The sequence below is a fragment of the Diadema setosum genome, chromosome 4 (assembly GCF_964275005.1).
Source record: "Diadema setosum chromosome 4, eeDiaSeto1, whole genome shotgun sequence".
Taxonomy (NCBI): domain Eukaryota; kingdom Metazoa; phylum Echinodermata; class Echinoidea; order Diadematoida; family Diadematidae; genus Diadema; species Diadema setosum.
In genome coordinates this window covers 9,598,513-9,616,052 of record NC_092688.1, presented here as the reverse complement: position 1 = coordinate 9,616,052, position 17,540 = coordinate 9,598,513, and the positions used below count along the sequence as shown (strand labels likewise).

General features: G+C 37.5%; 1 protein-coding gene across 1 annotated transcript in view; it reads left to right on the top strand.

Moving 5' to 3' along the window:
- The first annotated feature begins 9,060 nt into the window (after positions 1-9,060).
- The window catches only part of LOC140227546 (phosphatidylinositol transfer protein alpha isoform-like), a 29,225-nt gene continuing 20,745 nt past the window's right edge, over positions 9,061-17,540 (top strand). The window contains exons 1-2 of the mRNA XM_072307952.1: positions 9,061-9,146; positions 17,419-17,449. Of these exons, the coding sequence (XP_072164053.1) occupies positions 9,127-9,146; positions 17,419-17,449 (51 nt within the window). The 5' untranslated portion in view covers positions 9,061-9,126. The remainder of the gene's footprint in view (positions 9,147-17,418; positions 17,450-17,540) is intronic.

Below are 17,540 nucleotides of genomic sequence, written 5' to 3'. Positions count from 1 at the left end.
TAAACATACAGTATACATACAAGTATGTATGTATGTGTGTACGTATTATATATATATATATATATATATAGAGAGAGAGAGAGAGAGAGAGAGGGGGGGGGGGGAGTATATACACCATTATGAGGAGTTTGAGCGCAAAACGATTCACGTTAACTCATTTCTTGTTTACTTGAGATATTCGCAATTAAAGCTGCTAAAAACGGAAAATTAAAGGAAATATATGAAGAGCTTGTTCGCAAAAACCGATAAGTCCATTTTTGAAGATTTTGAAGTACCGTCTTTGTTATAAAGTAAAAAATAATACCTTTCAAATGATATGTTGGTCACTACATATAAAGGCACATTTTTGAAGTTCTGGTCAAAAGAAGCAAACATTTTCTTATTATTCTCTTTATTTTTCTTGACCTTTAATCGCAAATATCTCCATTTGGCAAATATGGACTTATCGGTTTTTGCAAACAAACTCTTCATATTTTGTCATAACTTCAAGAATAGGCTTTTTTATGTAACAAGTGAGGTATCACTGGAAATGTTTTAAATTACTCTATCTGATATTGGACTTGATCAAAATGTTTGAAAATGACTTTTTAATCCATTCTGCAATGTAACTCTTCACGCATCATGCCATTCAAAGCTTTTATTACACTCGTATCATTTACACAATACACAATTACTTCTTTGCTTAATACTGATCGAAAGTTAATTCGAAAAACAAAACTACCGCGTGTGACAAAACCCTTCTAAACTATAGATCGCAATATGACTTGAGTGGCGAACTTTCGAAATAGACCGCAAAACCTAGATACGCCGTAATTCGGGCTCTTGGGAATGGGACAACGGTGTACTAAACGCGAGACTATGTTTCTCGGTTACAAGGTGATCGTAGTTCTTCGTCTTCCGCGAAATACCGTGTGGGTAGTTCCTTCGCGCTGCTGTACAGGCACTCTTTCGTCGCATTGTTCCCTATCGGGAATAAGTACACAGTACAGCGCGATCATCAGCGAAAGAAACTCTGTCGATGACGTAATGGTGAGACATTACTGTAGTATGTTTTTATGAGAGAAAGCTAGAGGGGAAAGGGGGGGGGGGATGGGGGACGTGAGCTCGGTTTGTAGGGTCGATGGTTTGACCATCACACGTATATAGGTCCATGGTTTGACCAAGTGGCGGAGACAGGCTCTCTGAAATAGGCACATAGACCTTATGGGTGTGTAGAAGGGGAGGGGGTTAGAAAGCTGAAAAACTTTATTCATATTACTTTCAGTAGCCTATTTAAATGCACTCATGTTAACAAACATCAGGCCTACTCAGTATCATTATTAGGCTTATACATGTATAATGGGCCTATAGGCTACGGATATGTTCGTTGATCTATAGCAGGCGCGGTGGAGCACCCCAAATATCTCGCAGAAATCCATCGGCAGCCGAGCCTCATTTGCATAAAGTAAACAACATGTACTCGCGTAGTTGAGAAAAAGTAAACAACTTCTCAAGCTAATAACAATTTAAGGAAACCTATTTTCGGATTAAGATTGAGTTAGTTTGAATTTGAAAACATGTCCGAATATGCACATATAACATATTAAAGGATTTGACAATGATAAAATGTTAAATTTTAGCGAAAACCTGGCGAGCAAAATTACCAAAAATATGCCTCGAAAATCATCCTAAAATTCACGAAGTGTGATTGCGGAACCAAAGCGCCATTCGAACAAAGTACACCGAAATTTATTTATCTGCTTGCATTTTAAATGTCATACCGTAATATTCCCGGCCATGGTTGTGTCGAAAAAAAACAGAAGGTGATGTCAAAAATGACAGGAACGCAAAGCGTACAGGTCGGTCCCATGTATATATAATCGCGTGACTGTATGAATAGCGTTGCATGTCACAGCACACACAACGCTTTGCTGCATGCAGCGTGCGCGGCGGCAGCTCAGTAGTCACCGCCGTGCGACACTCAGCAAAATTGACTGCGTCACATGCTTCTTCTTCTTCTTCCAGTCTGGTACAGTCCGCCTCTGGCGTATTATCGTACCTTGTGCTTGTCAAGTGCTGGGTGTACAGTGTGCAGGTTAAAATCCTCTCCAAAAATTTCTATGTGCAGCTAAAAAACAAGATGAGAGCTCATCGGAGCTTTACAAGTTGCACCTCCTTCTTGAAGCTCTCCAAGGAGGTGCAGCTAATGGTGGAAGGTGGTAGGGAATTCCACAGACGAATAGCATCTGGATAGAACGTGGACTGAAACAAGTGAGTTCTGGCAAATGGAACTTGAAGCTTATATGGGTTTCCGCGTGTTGACGGTCCTGCAACTGGTATGAAGTAGGTGACTGGAAGATCTACCAGACCATTAAGAATGCTATACATCATGTAGACTCTTTGCTGTGCTCTCCTTTCTTGAAGAGTGCCCCACTGTAGTTTATTGAGCATGGCAGTAACATTACTTTCTCTGTGGTAGTCACCTAGGACGAAACGTGCACATCGGCGTTGCACCATCTCCAGTTTCCTGATGTCCTCTTATGAGGATGGGTCCCAGACTGCCGAGGCATATTCCAACACAGGGCGAACTAGGGTCTTGTATAGTAATGCCTTTGTCTTTGGTGGGCAGGCTCTCACATTTCTCTGCAAGAAGCCCCGTACTGAGTTGGCTTTCTTGGTGGTGGCATTTACATGGTGATTCCATTTCATGTTGTTTTGGATGTTAACCCCCAAGTACTTTGCAGTTTCCGAGACTTGCAGACGCTCTCCATGAATGAAGTATGGAAAGGAGGTTCTGGATGATGCTCTTTTATTGGAGACATGCATGACCTGGCACTTTTGCGGGTGAAGTTGCATTAGCCAGTCTGCCTCCCATTCTTGAATTGCCTCTAAATCCTTTTGCAAGCAATCCTCCTTACTTGCCACCTTCCTGTACAAGATGCAGTCGTCAGCAAATAATCTTACCGTTGACCCAGATGATATGCAATCGGGAAGATCATTGATGTACAGTAGGAAGAGGAGGGGTCCAATGACACTCCCTTGCGGGACGCCTGATGGCACAGAAGAGGTATGGGATGTGCATCCATCTAGCACTACCCTTTGTGATCGGCCAGTAAGGAATTCCTTAATCCAGTTGTGGATGTTGCCTCGGATTCCATAGAACTGGATCTTGTGTAGGAGTCTTCCATGCGGGACCATGTCAAAAGCCTTCGAGAGATCTAACAGGATCACGTCTATCTGGTTCCTTGAATCAATGCCACTGGAGAGGTCATGAATGGTGAGAAGCAGCTGACATGTGCAAGATCGCCTCTTCCGGAAACCATGTTGAGTTTCAGAAAGAATCTGGTGGCTGTCAAGGTGATCTAAAATACTGCTGCAGACAATGTGTTCCAAGAGGTAAGTGACACTGGACGGTAATTGACTGCTTTGCACCTCTCATCCTTTTTGAATATTGGAACGACATCAGCTTTCTTCCAGTCCTCAGGAACGTCTCCCTGAGTTAGAGATGCCTGGAATAACAAACTCAAAACCGTTGTTATTTCCGAAGATAGCTCCTTCGAGCAGGGAGTCTGTCTGGTCCAGTAGCCTTATGTATCTGGAGGGTAGAAAGTAGCTTGAAGACACCAGCTTGAGATATCTGAATGTTGTTCATGTCTGGAAATGGACTTGGTCCCTTGTCTTTCATGGTTGACAAATCCTCATCATTGTTGAACACTGATGTGAATTGTTGATTGAGAATGTTGGCCTTCTTGGTGCTATCTGAGTGTATCTTCCCTTGGATGTCTTTCAGAGAAGCTACTCCATGCAAACCAACAATGAGCACGAAATCCTGAATCTCACGTACCACGCATGCCCAATATTACGGGAAAAGAAATGACGTCATTTTCAATTGTTTCGCTTACTACAATTTTCTATTCCAAACCCTGTAGAAACATGTTGATTTCTCAAAAAGTACAGGTGGAACCAAGCGAAAACTTTCACCATATATGGATTGAGACCTGATAAACTTATGTTGCCAATTTCGGACACATTGGAGCCCGGCCATAGTCCAGTCGGAAAAAACAGAGAGCATGTTTGGCGGAGGTGATTTTCAAAACGCTTTAATATCTCAAGTTCTAGTGCAGCAAATTTCATAATTTTTTCATCAAAAGGAAGGTTTTTAAAAACTTAGATAGTGTGGGAAGTTTGAGTTTACTAGCGGCACGCATAGCGGCACAAGGAGAAGGTAAAGATTTGACTTTTTCATGCATGCAGTTTCGGGCAGCCGTGGATGCCCGTTGGAAATTCAAATAGAACGGGGCGATAATGAGATGCAAATTGGGGTGCTCCACCGCGCCTGTATAGCACGTCTATCCAACAGTCACCCCAAAAACAAGTAACAAGTAACAACAAGAACAAGAACAAGAGCAACAAGAACAACAAACAACAACAACAACAACAACAACAACAACAACAACAACAACAACAACAACAACAACAACATTCTAATTCATTACAGCTCCGGAATGATTTGTGCACAAAATTAAACTTAACTCCTTCAAATCAATTCAAAAGACATGTGGGATTGAGTGAAAATTAATGAGGGGGAATGTGAAAGAACAAGAAAATCATCCAAACAACTATCGATACACTAAATTGATTTCATTGAAAATACATGAGACAAATGGAAGTGAAACAGCTATTATTCTTGCTTGAATACAAATGAAATCTAGTTGTGTTTCCTTCAGTGGCAAATAAATTATGGAGTCAAACTAATGCGCGCGCAGTGGAATGAGTGAGGTTTTGAAGTGTAGAAGTGACACGGTCATTTCTTTCAGTGCACGTACTCCAATAGCTATTAAGAATATACACTTGATACGTTATTTGCTTAGAAAAACTGACAGTCTTTACTATAGCAGTATATTACTAAGGTCATCATAAAACCTTATTTCAGCCCACTATAGCTGATATCATAGGGTTAGTCTCACTTTCATCAGTGAAAGAGGCTCTGATATTTATCCATTCTCATGGTTCTTCAAAGTCGCCTTTCCGCTATTCTTTTTGTCTAGCTCAGTTTGGTTTGGCTCAGCTCCGAGAGTACATATCCCAGTGCACGGAGGGGGGGGGGGGGGGGAATAGCCTTGATCGATTGGCTATATCATGCGATTGGATTCAGTAAGAATGTAGGTCCTGTCTATGTAATAACCACATTCATATTGGACTGCAACATTTTAGTGCTGTAATCGATCTTTTGTCATCAGTTGCGTGCTTGCCAAAATGAAATGAAGACAAAACAAATTACCCTTGATTTCTTCGACAACTTCAAAGCACTATAAGAATAAATCCATATTGTGAGAATATAAACATTATCTTTACTGACGTGCGAAAAAGTAGGGCTGTACGATGGGCAAAGTAAAAATTTTCTCTCGATCTAGTGAAACAAAACGTAATTAGGGCTATATATGCTAATTTTTATCATCATTACCAAACCATAAGGTATATAGGCCTACTTATAGGTTGTGTATTGTGAGTTACGTGGATTATTCCCCCCTGTGTGATAATTGCAGTCATTTCTTGTCTTACAAACTTCAGAATGTGACGGTTCTGTTTTAGCATGGACATCGTTACACGACAGACAACAGCATGTTACTGCAAGTATATATAGTACGATCATGATCTATCAATACTATATAGCATAATTGATGACATTATAGTGATGAAAATAAAGTCATAATACTACACTTCTATCCTACTGTCACTGCTTTACTACCACGACTATACTGTTTACTACTACTCTTACCATATACAACAGCGATGAAAATCTATTAAAGCCATAGATATGAATTCTACTACTACTCTACTATATATACCACTATACTGTCAAATACTATATTCTACTGCTACAACAACAACTAGTCCTACTCCGCTACTGCTATATCAACTGTTGTTCGCGCTACTACTACACCACCACCACTACTACTTCTACTCACTATTACAAGCCTACTTACTTACTACTTTTACTACTGCTGGTATACTCCAACTACAGTAGTACTATATGTTTTGGCCTATAACTACTGCTACTATCACTACGACTACTATACGAATACGACTATTGCTACTATACTACTATACTATACCACCTACTACTACTTACTACTACTACTACTACTACTAATAATAACAATAATAATGATTATAATGATGATGACAATAATAATAATAATGATAACAATAATAATAACAACAACAATAATAATGATAATAATAATAATACGTGAAGTTCTACTTCTGTTACTTCTCTCACTGTACTATGAAACGACGATCACACGATCATATTGGTAATGGTTATCACTGAAACTATTCCCTGGGTGTGTATACTAAACTTCGAGTATAATCGCGTATCGAGTTTCGAGTTTCGCGTTACAAATTGAAATTTCACATTCTAATTGAAGATTTCCAGCAGCGGATAATTTGTAATTGTAGAGCCTGTGATAACTGGGAAGTCTGCGTCATCTTCTTTGTCACTGAATAAAATTCAAGCTTTACGGCAATAGCTCGACAATCTGGCATTAAATGGCAGCTTCACGGCAATATAGCCGTGCCAACTTTGTGACTGAATATTGCGTGAAGAGTGTAAAATAGAGGATATAGGAGAATTCCATTATAATGCGATCATTTGGTCCGGTTAATCTAATCAAGGAGGTACTATAGACTCGCCTAGTACCTCCTTGATCTATACAATCCTTTATATCCGGACCATCGTTGTAACCCTACACCTGGAATACATTCAGAAAGTTATTAACATACCCTGGTACGAGTATAGGTTACATGAAGAATAGTCGGATAATATGACTCAATATTGATAAACAGAAAAAAAAAGGACAGGTAGGTCTATGTATCAATTCAATTCGTACAAATTATTTTGCAATATATATCTAATGATTTGTCTTTCCAAATTGTTTAAAAGTTGAATCGGTATGTATCACCTTGTATTATGCATTTCCTTTTAGTGCTAAAAACCCCCAATTAATATAATTGAATTTTGTGTATTGTGAAAGCATGTCAAGAGGAAGGAAAAAAGAAAGATATTTAGAACAAAAAAAAAAAAGTACGCTGGTGTACAATATTGTTGATGTCTATGTATGTGGGCAAACTTTATTCCTTCATTTTCTTGCGTGGATTAGGAGGTAAACAACGATTGTTTGAGTATTCAAAAGGATAACGATAATCATTACAACAATTTATGGTAGTATTAAGGATAAAATGATGATTGCGATTGACAATGATAATGGTTAGACTTATTAGTATCATGATCAGAACTATTCGTGATTATCGTGATAAGATGAGGAGTATCAATTCTGTTCGTTGTTTTCATAAAAATATTAAAAGACCTATTTGAATGATATACTTGATTATGAATGATATTACGAGTTCACTAAAATTTTGATTGAAATCGAGTGAAAAATAAGGAAGTTATGAAAATTTGAAGTTTCGCTATATATATAGTTTTTCAGGAAACAGTCCTTGAACAGTCAATATGGATATGCAAATGGCAAAGTGACCTTGTCATTCCCTTACAAATTGCCATACAAGAACTATTTATTGTACATACAATTTTGAAATTTCCAGTTTTTCATTCAAACACAATACCCAAGGCCAACATCCTGGTATATCTAACTGGCCACTATTCTAAAGTTATTCAACCAGGAGTGACGTCATGTTTCAGACTTCAACAACAGAAACATTGAATTTCGTCATTTTTTTTTTTTTTTTTTTGCACACGATCAATGGAAAGTTGTGAGGTTATGTCATGGTCAGCTCACTCATTTGCACATTCATATCCAATGTACGGGAACTGTTTTGCAGAAATTAGCAAAACTTCAAAAATTTCATAACTTCCTATTTTTCATCCGATTTCAGTCAAATTTGTACCGTTTAACTCGTGAGATTTTAATCTCTCTTTTTTTTTTGTCAGACTGACTTATATTTGGACTGGATTTGAATGCGCTTTTTGTTTCTTTACTATAATACTTTGAGTGGTATATACGAGAAGGCGACTTTTTGAAAAAGCAGGGCCCTGCTGCCATGGTTGCATAAAAATTGAGATCAAGAAGTCTCTTCCCACCTCCCTGATTCATACATTATACATAATATGCACATATGAAATATTATATTTAGATATATACATACATACTTTCCAAACACATATACACATTAAACAGGGATGGCGCTATCCGTTTTTCAAAGTATGAGAGAGCCGACTCTCAGTGTGGGAATAAGGACGTCGATTTGTTTTCAGGAAGGGGGGGGGGGGGGGGGTGGGGCATTTTGCTCCGAAATCGGCTGATAAGCAAAACAAAAATAGCAACAAAAACAAAACAACAACGAAACAAAAAAAAACTAAACAAAAAGTCTTTTCATTTTGGCTGCCACTTTCCTCCCAAAATAGGCTGATAAAAAACAAACGTACAAACAATCAAACAAACAAACAAACAAAAAGCAAGAAACAAAAACAAAAGATAAACAATAAAGGTCTTTATAGTTTTTGCTTCTATACATTTCTTACCAGCATCGCCTCAGAAGTAGCAAAAACAAAACACAAAACGAGTCAGACCCAATAATTATTTTCTATAGAAAGTGTGTGTCTCTATATATACACACAGGCATACTAACGTGTATCTGATATACTAGTATATATCCAAAGAGATTTTTCTCCTCCACACCACTGGGGAAAATCTCTTTGTATACATCATACCTACCCCCAGTCAAATCTGTCTATAGCGGCCACCCAAAAAGTGACCGTTACAGACAGGTGGCCACTGTAGACAGGTTCTCTAGAATGTTTTTTTTTTCTCTTTTAGTGGTCGTATACGGCAGCAGATGGTCGCTACAGACAAGTATTCGCTAAGACAGGTTTGACTGTAACCTATAGGCTATAAAAACGTGAATGCGAATGAATGAATAACAAAAATATTAATAGGTGACGATATGATAGAGGCTACCAAGTATCGCTTAGGAGGTTAGGCACAAACATGCACTTTACGCCACTGTCCCATGTGCAATACTTGCTGTATGTGTGTATGGTGCATACATGCAGTCGGCGAATCCAGTACAGCTGTATCATAGTTGGAGACAGTCTCGAAGAAGGGAAAGGGATCAACCGGTGCAATGGTTCTCATAAGGGAATTGTAAGTTTCTAGCCCAATATCCTTATGATTTCGTCTTAACAAAGGCATCTCACCATATCACTTGTCTTTCAAAGTCTATGGTCTTGGGGAAAGTACCATGATAGGCGAACACACCCGACTTTCGTGACGATCGGACGTTGTATCCGCGCAGTTATGCACATAGCCGCCGGTGTGCATTGCCTATCCAATGTCATTGAACTGGCCGGCCGGCGGTGTGCATTGTCATTGACAGAAAGAATGGGTCAAAACTGTGATATAGCGTAGCGATCTGGACGTATAATCTACCACGAACGATACATAAAATGTACGTAGAAGTCTACGTAAGTAGGCCTGATTAGAAATAGGTTATAGATCTGGACTGTGAAAGAGGCATTGTCTAACATTGTTGTTACCATGGCATGGCATTCTCAATGTCAAATGAGGAATGAATGGGGCGGGAATGGAAACGTCTGAAACTGATCGTATCGTGATCATCGACCAAAATTTACGGCAATCTGAGTTGTAACCGTTAGAGAGTAGTGTATGTAGAGCAGAGGTTTTAATGGGCCATTGCATTGTTGATCTAGACCTCTAGATCTACACAGTTGACAGTGTTGACCAAGCAAAGGAACAATGACTCTCAGTTTGTTATTGAAAACTTGGATTAGAGTAGTCTGCTGGCCACCCTCCAGAAACCGGACACTTTCAACATACCAGCTGAATACCGGATATCACAATTTACAAGTCAGCAAATTCTATTGTCAAAACACGGGGCACACTGACACATATCATATCATTTCACATACATAGTCTACTGCCTGACTGCCACTGGCATTGTCGTTCACAACAGGAAAGAATCAGGGTTGCCGAAAAAGGGCTAAAAATTGAGAAATAGAACCTCCGCCGTTCTGTCGCGAGATGGGCATCCTGAGATGCAGTGTATTACTATTATTTCACTTCTTGCAGGCTTGGGTGTGATGGTATCCTCAAATACACAAAAGAAAATCAAAATTTCCATCTGTGCCGATGCAGTGACTAGATGTTCAAGGGTTAATTTTGCAAGTGCCAACTCGCCAGAATTTAGACACCAACACTGCAATAGGCACTGCAATGTCCCCAATGAATGTAACCTGGCTTTGCGCCAGCAAAGTACATGTATGGTGTGGCTCATTTTTCAGTGGCCTTTTAGAACTGCACACTGATAATCTGAAATTGAAGGTGCATACAACAATAGCACGTGTCCGGACTAATGTTTTAGGATTTTGTTGAATTCCACGTTGTATTCAAACAAAATAAACATTGAGATAAAAGTAGTTTGATATACATGTACATTATATTTAACATGCATTGTTGTTGATATAATTTTTTTTTTGTATTATTTGAGTTGAACAAATATTGCAGAAAAGCTTCTCTGTCCAAAAACTGGTGGTTTTACTCTGATATATTTTGGGTTGCTGTATTCTTACGTGTTTCAGCTTCTCTATGATGCCATTACAAATTGCAGGGCAACTTTCTTGTAAAATTATTGCAATAAGCATTCTATTCCCGAGTACATGCAGAAATAAGTAAAGCAAGCCGCCCATCATTCGACCATAACGTCGTCCAAAACTCAACCACCGGCTACGTACGTGTACAACCTATGATGGCTATGCCAGGGCTCAACACTAACGGTGGCCCGGTGGCCCGGTGGCCCGGGGCCTCCAAAAACGCAAGTCGGGCCACCAAAATTTCAGAAATGAAGAATTTGGTGGCCTGATCGGGCCACCAAAAAAGGTCAGATGTTTGTCGTTGGGCCACCAAAAATAAAAGTTAGTGTGGAGCCCTGGCTATGCTTTTGCGTGTGGTTGAATTTTGGCTCAGGAGGTCAAACCTTGACCTTGGTTTGTGATGGTGTGAGTTTTTTTTAACATTGTGGATCTATAGATGTTTAATATAGTACAATAGTACCAATACCAGTTCCAGATTCGCTCACTAAATTTACTCATTGTATGCGTATGGGCGTGTACTTGGTGTAGGCACATGTTTTGCTGAAATTAGTGTGATGATTGCCACCACTGAGGTGTTCTGTCTTCTGTAACGCTTTCTGGGCCTCACGCAGGGCCGTGTTGCTACAGGTAGCAACTTGACTTGCGGTTAGACACAACTCCACGTCAAATGCAATAAATGCTTTTGATAAGAATCAAATGTAAAGTTGCATGTGATGTTTGCGTGTGCCGTACAAAATCAAATGCTCTTTTAACAACGTACTTTGCGTTTTGATCTAAATGAAGAAAAAAAAAAATGTGTACCATTTGTCAGGTTAAACCAGTTTGTGACCCCTAAACACGACCTGAATTTGCCAATAGGGCTGAGTGAAGCACTAGTATTATCAACCATTGCCATGGCCGGCTTCTGTGAGTTTGTGAGGTTCGAGTCTGGTTCAGCCTGGCAGTACACATATAGTGCCCTTTACTTGGCCCTGGCAAGGCACTGTCCTCATTGCCAAGTCTTTTGGAGGAAACTTATAAAACCTTTCGGTCCCATGTTTGGGTAGGAGAGCTAAACCCAACTATGTTTGTAAAAGAGCCCATTCCACTTGTCTCGTAAAGAGTGGGGTGAGATCCTGGAGAAGTGGGTAAATGCACACACACACACACACATGGCTGATCACTGTGAGTCTTTCATGATTGAAGGAAGCAGATTACATAGATATACAATCGAAAAAAGAAAAAGAATCTTTAAAGGGGATGGCTAGTAACTGATCAGTGGGAATCAGTGGGAATGCTGGAGGATGATTGTTCCAATCCTTGTGGGATTCATTTATGAGTACATTATATATCTATTGTTGTGTGAAAATTATTTGCTACAGAATGGTCTCATATTCAAGTAATGTGCAGTTTAATGTTTCCAGGTTAGCGTGCCTGGTCAGTGACGGGGCATTTGTCTAGATTCTAGATAAAGACCTGTCTTTAGTTGTGGCCTCATCCATTCTCAAACTTTACAGGGAAATAGAATCAAAATATATGAAGAGGATTATTCCACAAAATTTCATTTTATGAATAGTATACTTTTTCTCCTGTATACTGATATAGTTAAGGATAACTATACATGGGTCTTGTAGTTCATACAAATCTCATTACTGATCCCTCGGCGATTTGCATCAGATTGGAACTAACTTCAGCCAAGTTGATGCAAATGCAAGGGAGTTCACAACACCTGTACTGTCTATTTGTATAAATGATAAAACTTTGAAAGTAAATCGTCAAACAACCTCACTTGTAAATCCTGTACCAACCCAGGGACCAGCTAATAATTACATTGTATCCTTCATCATTGATTATTGATAGTACACTGTGTACAAGTGTACAACCGTGTTAGACTGAGCTGGCACATCAAGTTCTTATCCCCTAAATAAGGTTACTACTACTACTTTTCACTTGAATGGGACATACAATGTATGTGGGTATTTGTACAGCAATCCAAACAGCATGACCTACGTTGCATGTTGAACCTCTTGCCAAATTTGGGCATATTATACTGTAAAAAGAGAAACATTCACGTCATGAATCTTATGTGAATGGCCACTGACATTCAATGCATTGTGTGGAAAAAACAAGAACAACTTTTGCATACATTTTGGATACTTTCACTTACATAGTGTATCTTGGCTCCTCCCAAAATTTGCAAAATTTCATACCCATGGAAATTTCTTGTCTTGCAGGAGACATTTTCCTGCTCAACGTCACTGACTGAAGGATTTTTTTTCCCCCCAGTCATCTTCAGTGATTATAAAAGTACAAAGTTCAATTTCTACCATGGGTGACATGTTACAAAATATGTACATATAATAAAAAAAAAAAAAAAAAAAAAAAAAAAAAAAAAAAAAAAAAAAAAAACTGAGAGAATTTATCATGGTGTGTTTACTCACCTGAGTCATGGTTTTGCTAATGGAAATTTTATATCCAACTGTCATGTTTATTTTGCTGTCACTAAAGTGGCCCTTTATGATGTTCAATCAAAATTTGACACATGGTCTTTAATAGGGCAGTTCCGTAAAGTCGGACGTACATTTCGGACACTTTGAAGGCCTGGATTTTTATTGCCAATGGGGGCATATCTGTTTTTAAGTGTGCAAGATGTGTAAAGGTGCTAGTACTATAAACCCACTTATTATTATAGTGGCACCTCATTTCATTAAGGAGTAATGTGCTAAAAATACCATGGTGTCGGACGTACGCGCACGAATTGACTTTTTCAACCTTGAAGATTCATGGTCAAAACTCTGTGATGTGTGAGGGCTTATAGTAGAACTGATACCAGTTTTGGTTGAATGAAGGATTGAGCTTTATAACACATACCAGCATTATGTGTAAATCTGTTCCGAAAGTTGTGTAAATCATCAAAGTTTGTCGGTGTCGGACGTACATTTTACGGTGTCGGACGTACCCGTGTGAAATTTTCAGACGGTACGTCCGACACCAATCTGGCACTCTGTATTTTCTTAAGTACAAAGAATATTTGAGTAATGATTTATGTTTCAGACACATGAGGTAATATTCTATGCAGACATATATGTTTAACATTCACAGGAATTTACTATCTTAATTTCAACCAGTGCACAAAATTGAGAAAATCAGAAGTGTACGTCCAACACCAAAATGTAATTTTTTATTTTGTGGAAAAATTGATCAAATTTTCCTTTTATCCAAAGCATTTTAACACATAATCAGTTGAATACATTCAAAAGCAATGATGAACTCTTCTATTTGTTAATTCTTACTTCTTTTTCCAAATGCACATTGATCTAAATAGCCCAAAAAAAGTTTTAAAAATCCACAATTTCAAAAATTTACTAGCATTATCAATGAGTAACTATGATCAAAACATCATGGAACAAGAGAATCAGTCTAATTTGATATTGACAAACTAACTGCAAAATCTATATCAAATAGAAATTAGAGCACAGCATTCAAAATAAAGCTTCTGACCTTATATGTTTAAAATGCCCAAATACAACGATAGCAGTAAGTTATTTGGGATGAATGTCACTGAATGTACATCACACAATGTACATTATTATAACATGCAAAGACCTCTAAAGATAAACTCCATGTACAGACAAATTCTACTTATCCAGGCTTCAGAAAATTACTTCAATTTATTCTGAACTCTAAAAATGTAAATTCTAGAAGTTGCTGGAAAACATGCAAATTGTAATGTAAATATACTATTCAATGTAATAGAGATACTACACGATCAATGTGATGTTGGAATTTTATAGAAATAACTGTTTAGCCTATCTATAGGAGAGATTACAATGTAACAAGCACTTCCTTTATATAAATAGTCCAACGAATGATAAAACTCAGTTTAGAGCAGTATTTGAATTTGCGACCAGATCACTGAAGTGTGTACAGAGATATATTGTACATACATGTAAGATTTCAATCTCCATATTTGTTTAAAATTAAGATACTGTAAGTTAGTAAATGTGAAAGAATTTCCAGAATATGCAATTATCACATTATACCTACTTGAAAGGTTACATGTGGTCTAAACAAACAATTACAGTGTATGAAGAATTATACAAGTAAGAACAAGGCTGAGTATACGCAAATGTCAATCTTTATTGACACATTTTTGTAACATTGCGCACATGCTCTTCATTTACACCAATCGTGAAGAAAAAGATATTGATATGATAATTAATTAGTGCATCATGTCCTTTTCTTTCCTGTCCAATAACATCTAAATGCATATACTATGTAAATCAATTTAATAATCAGGCCAAATTTCAATAGCGGATAGTTACAAAATATAACTTGTATTAACCTACATATCAGTCTGTGTTTCAAGGGCACCAGTACTCAGCACTACCAAAGGACCAGTTTACCTTCTCTACAGTCATGTGCATTGAGAGAATGCAGCAATATTGATACAATACGTATTAGTGAAAGTTTGATGAAAATCAGAAAATCCATTCAAAAGTTATGAAGGTTTGAAGTGCCAGTGCCACCATCACTGGATGAGAAGACTACAGTGTACTACAGCTTGTGATGTGTAACAAGTCAATAAAAGAGAAAATCAAAGAAAATTAATCTATTTTCACCTTTCTCTCATAATAAAAAAGAGCATTTGACTTGTCGTTTTCAGAAGTCAGGGGGAATAATGTTACCCTTAAAGGGATGGTATAGTTTTGGTTGAGATAGGGTTTTGGTTTCCATTTGTGTGTGTGTGTGTGTGTGTGTGAGAGAGAGATAATGAGAAAACCCTTGAAATATTAAAGAGCATACAAGTCTATGAAAAAAAAACTTTATCTGATGAAAATTGGTTTTGAAATAAAAGGTGGGACTCACCTTTTAGTAGGACCACTTTCTTTTATTTCATTTTTATATAAAATCTCCGCCATTTAAAAACCAATTTTCATCAAATAAAATTTCTCTCAGATTTGTATGCTCTTTAATATTTCATAAGTGGTTTCTAATTACCCACCTCTCAAAAAGTTAAAATCTTACTCCGCCCTCTCAACCAAAACTATCATCCCTTTAATATGTGATCAGTGACAAGTCATGGGAATGTGTAATGTTTAAAAAAAGGGAGAGATTTTGTGACATTCTCTTTATATTTTCCTTGTTCTAGGCATGTGACATCATAACCTGAAGTAGTCTTCTCATCCAGCTGTGACTGTGTAGAAACTTCAAAAATCCATAACTTTTGAGTGGATTGTCTGATTTTCCTCAAAGTTTTACTGATGTGTTCAACTATTGAATATTGCTGCTTTCACTCAATTTACATGTAAATAAAGATGAACTTGTCTTTTACAGAATAGAGCACTGTAATGAATCATTTTCAAATCTCCATCAAACTTAGAAAAAAAAAATGAGCTGGATTTAAGGGGCCAGCTGGCAGTAACAATATTTCTGTATCATTATCCAAAAATAATTTGCTTCAACAATTCAAGCTTCTCTGCAAATAAGATCCTGTATTCTGCTTCTTGTTGAATACTGTGCCCTTAATTGGGGTACTACAGTTTAAAAAATTAAAGTAACCTAGTTCAGCTTAATCTATTTTTAGCAGCACAGACCCTTGTTGCCAGGCATGCGGTAACTGTATAGAACTGCATGCTCCAGATCTGTTTTCTACTTTGATTGTTCTAAAATTCCACATAAGATTTATACAGTGTGATCATTTGCTTTGATTTCATGATGAATTTATCAGTAGAATATCCCATATTAAAAGAAAAGTTAAAACTTAGCTGTGCCATGTCTGATTAACTGAAATTGTTGGAGTTACGGGAGAGACAATATGGTGTCGGACGTACACTGTGTCGGACGTACATTCAAAGTGTACGTCCAACACCACAATATCTCAGTTTTTACAAACCATACAAGTGACCTTTGATGATGGTTACATTGCCTATGACAAATGTGCTTTGCATCCTAAGTGATATGATTTATCTCGCTTCAGATTAATGTGAATATTAAAAAATGTATGTTTACGGTGTCGGACGTACATCACCAAAGTGGTCGAACCGGGGAAAACTGTCATTAAAAAATGAAAAGCCTTGGAGTTTTCTTGGATTAATAAATGAAAAGTATACCTGTTAAGCTTCTTGGCAAGATATAAATGTTGTGTAGGTTTGAAATTTTTAGGAGATAAATCAAAAGTATATTTTGGCAAATTTTTAACTCAAAATGAGAGGAAAATTAGCCTATTACTTCAATACCCATAATTCTTACAATACGCATAACAAATTGAAATCAACAAAATTCCCTGAAAATATAATCTCTGACAATTGATATGGTATGTTACTTGCAGTGATTTGACGATTTTGAAATTTTGACGTTGAGGTTTACTATTTTACGGAATTGCCCAATAGTCTATTGTGCTGGAAAGATAATTATCTTTCTTGTACAAGAAACTATCACATGTAGGTATACAATTTTGTTTTTGTTTTTACTTGTTATATGTAATTAATTACATGTACGTTTGTCTGGATATAAACGTGAAATTATGAGGTACATTGTACAGTGGAAACTCGATGTAAAAAGATCTGATGTAACAAAATACATATTGTACCTGATATAACAAGCTAATTTCTCTGGTCCCAATGTATTTATTTCATTTGCTTTGAATTGTTCATTGACCACTGAAATAACAAAATTATGTCTTATAAAGAACAAATTGTTTTAGTCCCAAGGATCTCGTTGTACTGAGTTTCCACTGTATACATGTTTTTTTTTTTCAGTGTATTTTGTGCAGTACATTCATGTGTACACCATGGCAAGTAATCTTTTTCTTTGTTCTTTTGCAGTCGGGTTCTACTCCCAATGACAGTAGAGGAGGTGAGTATGTCGTGACACCTGCTCCATACTTTCATAAAGATTTTATCCCACCCCAAAATAAATAAAACTTCAAAAGAAAGAGAAAGAGAAA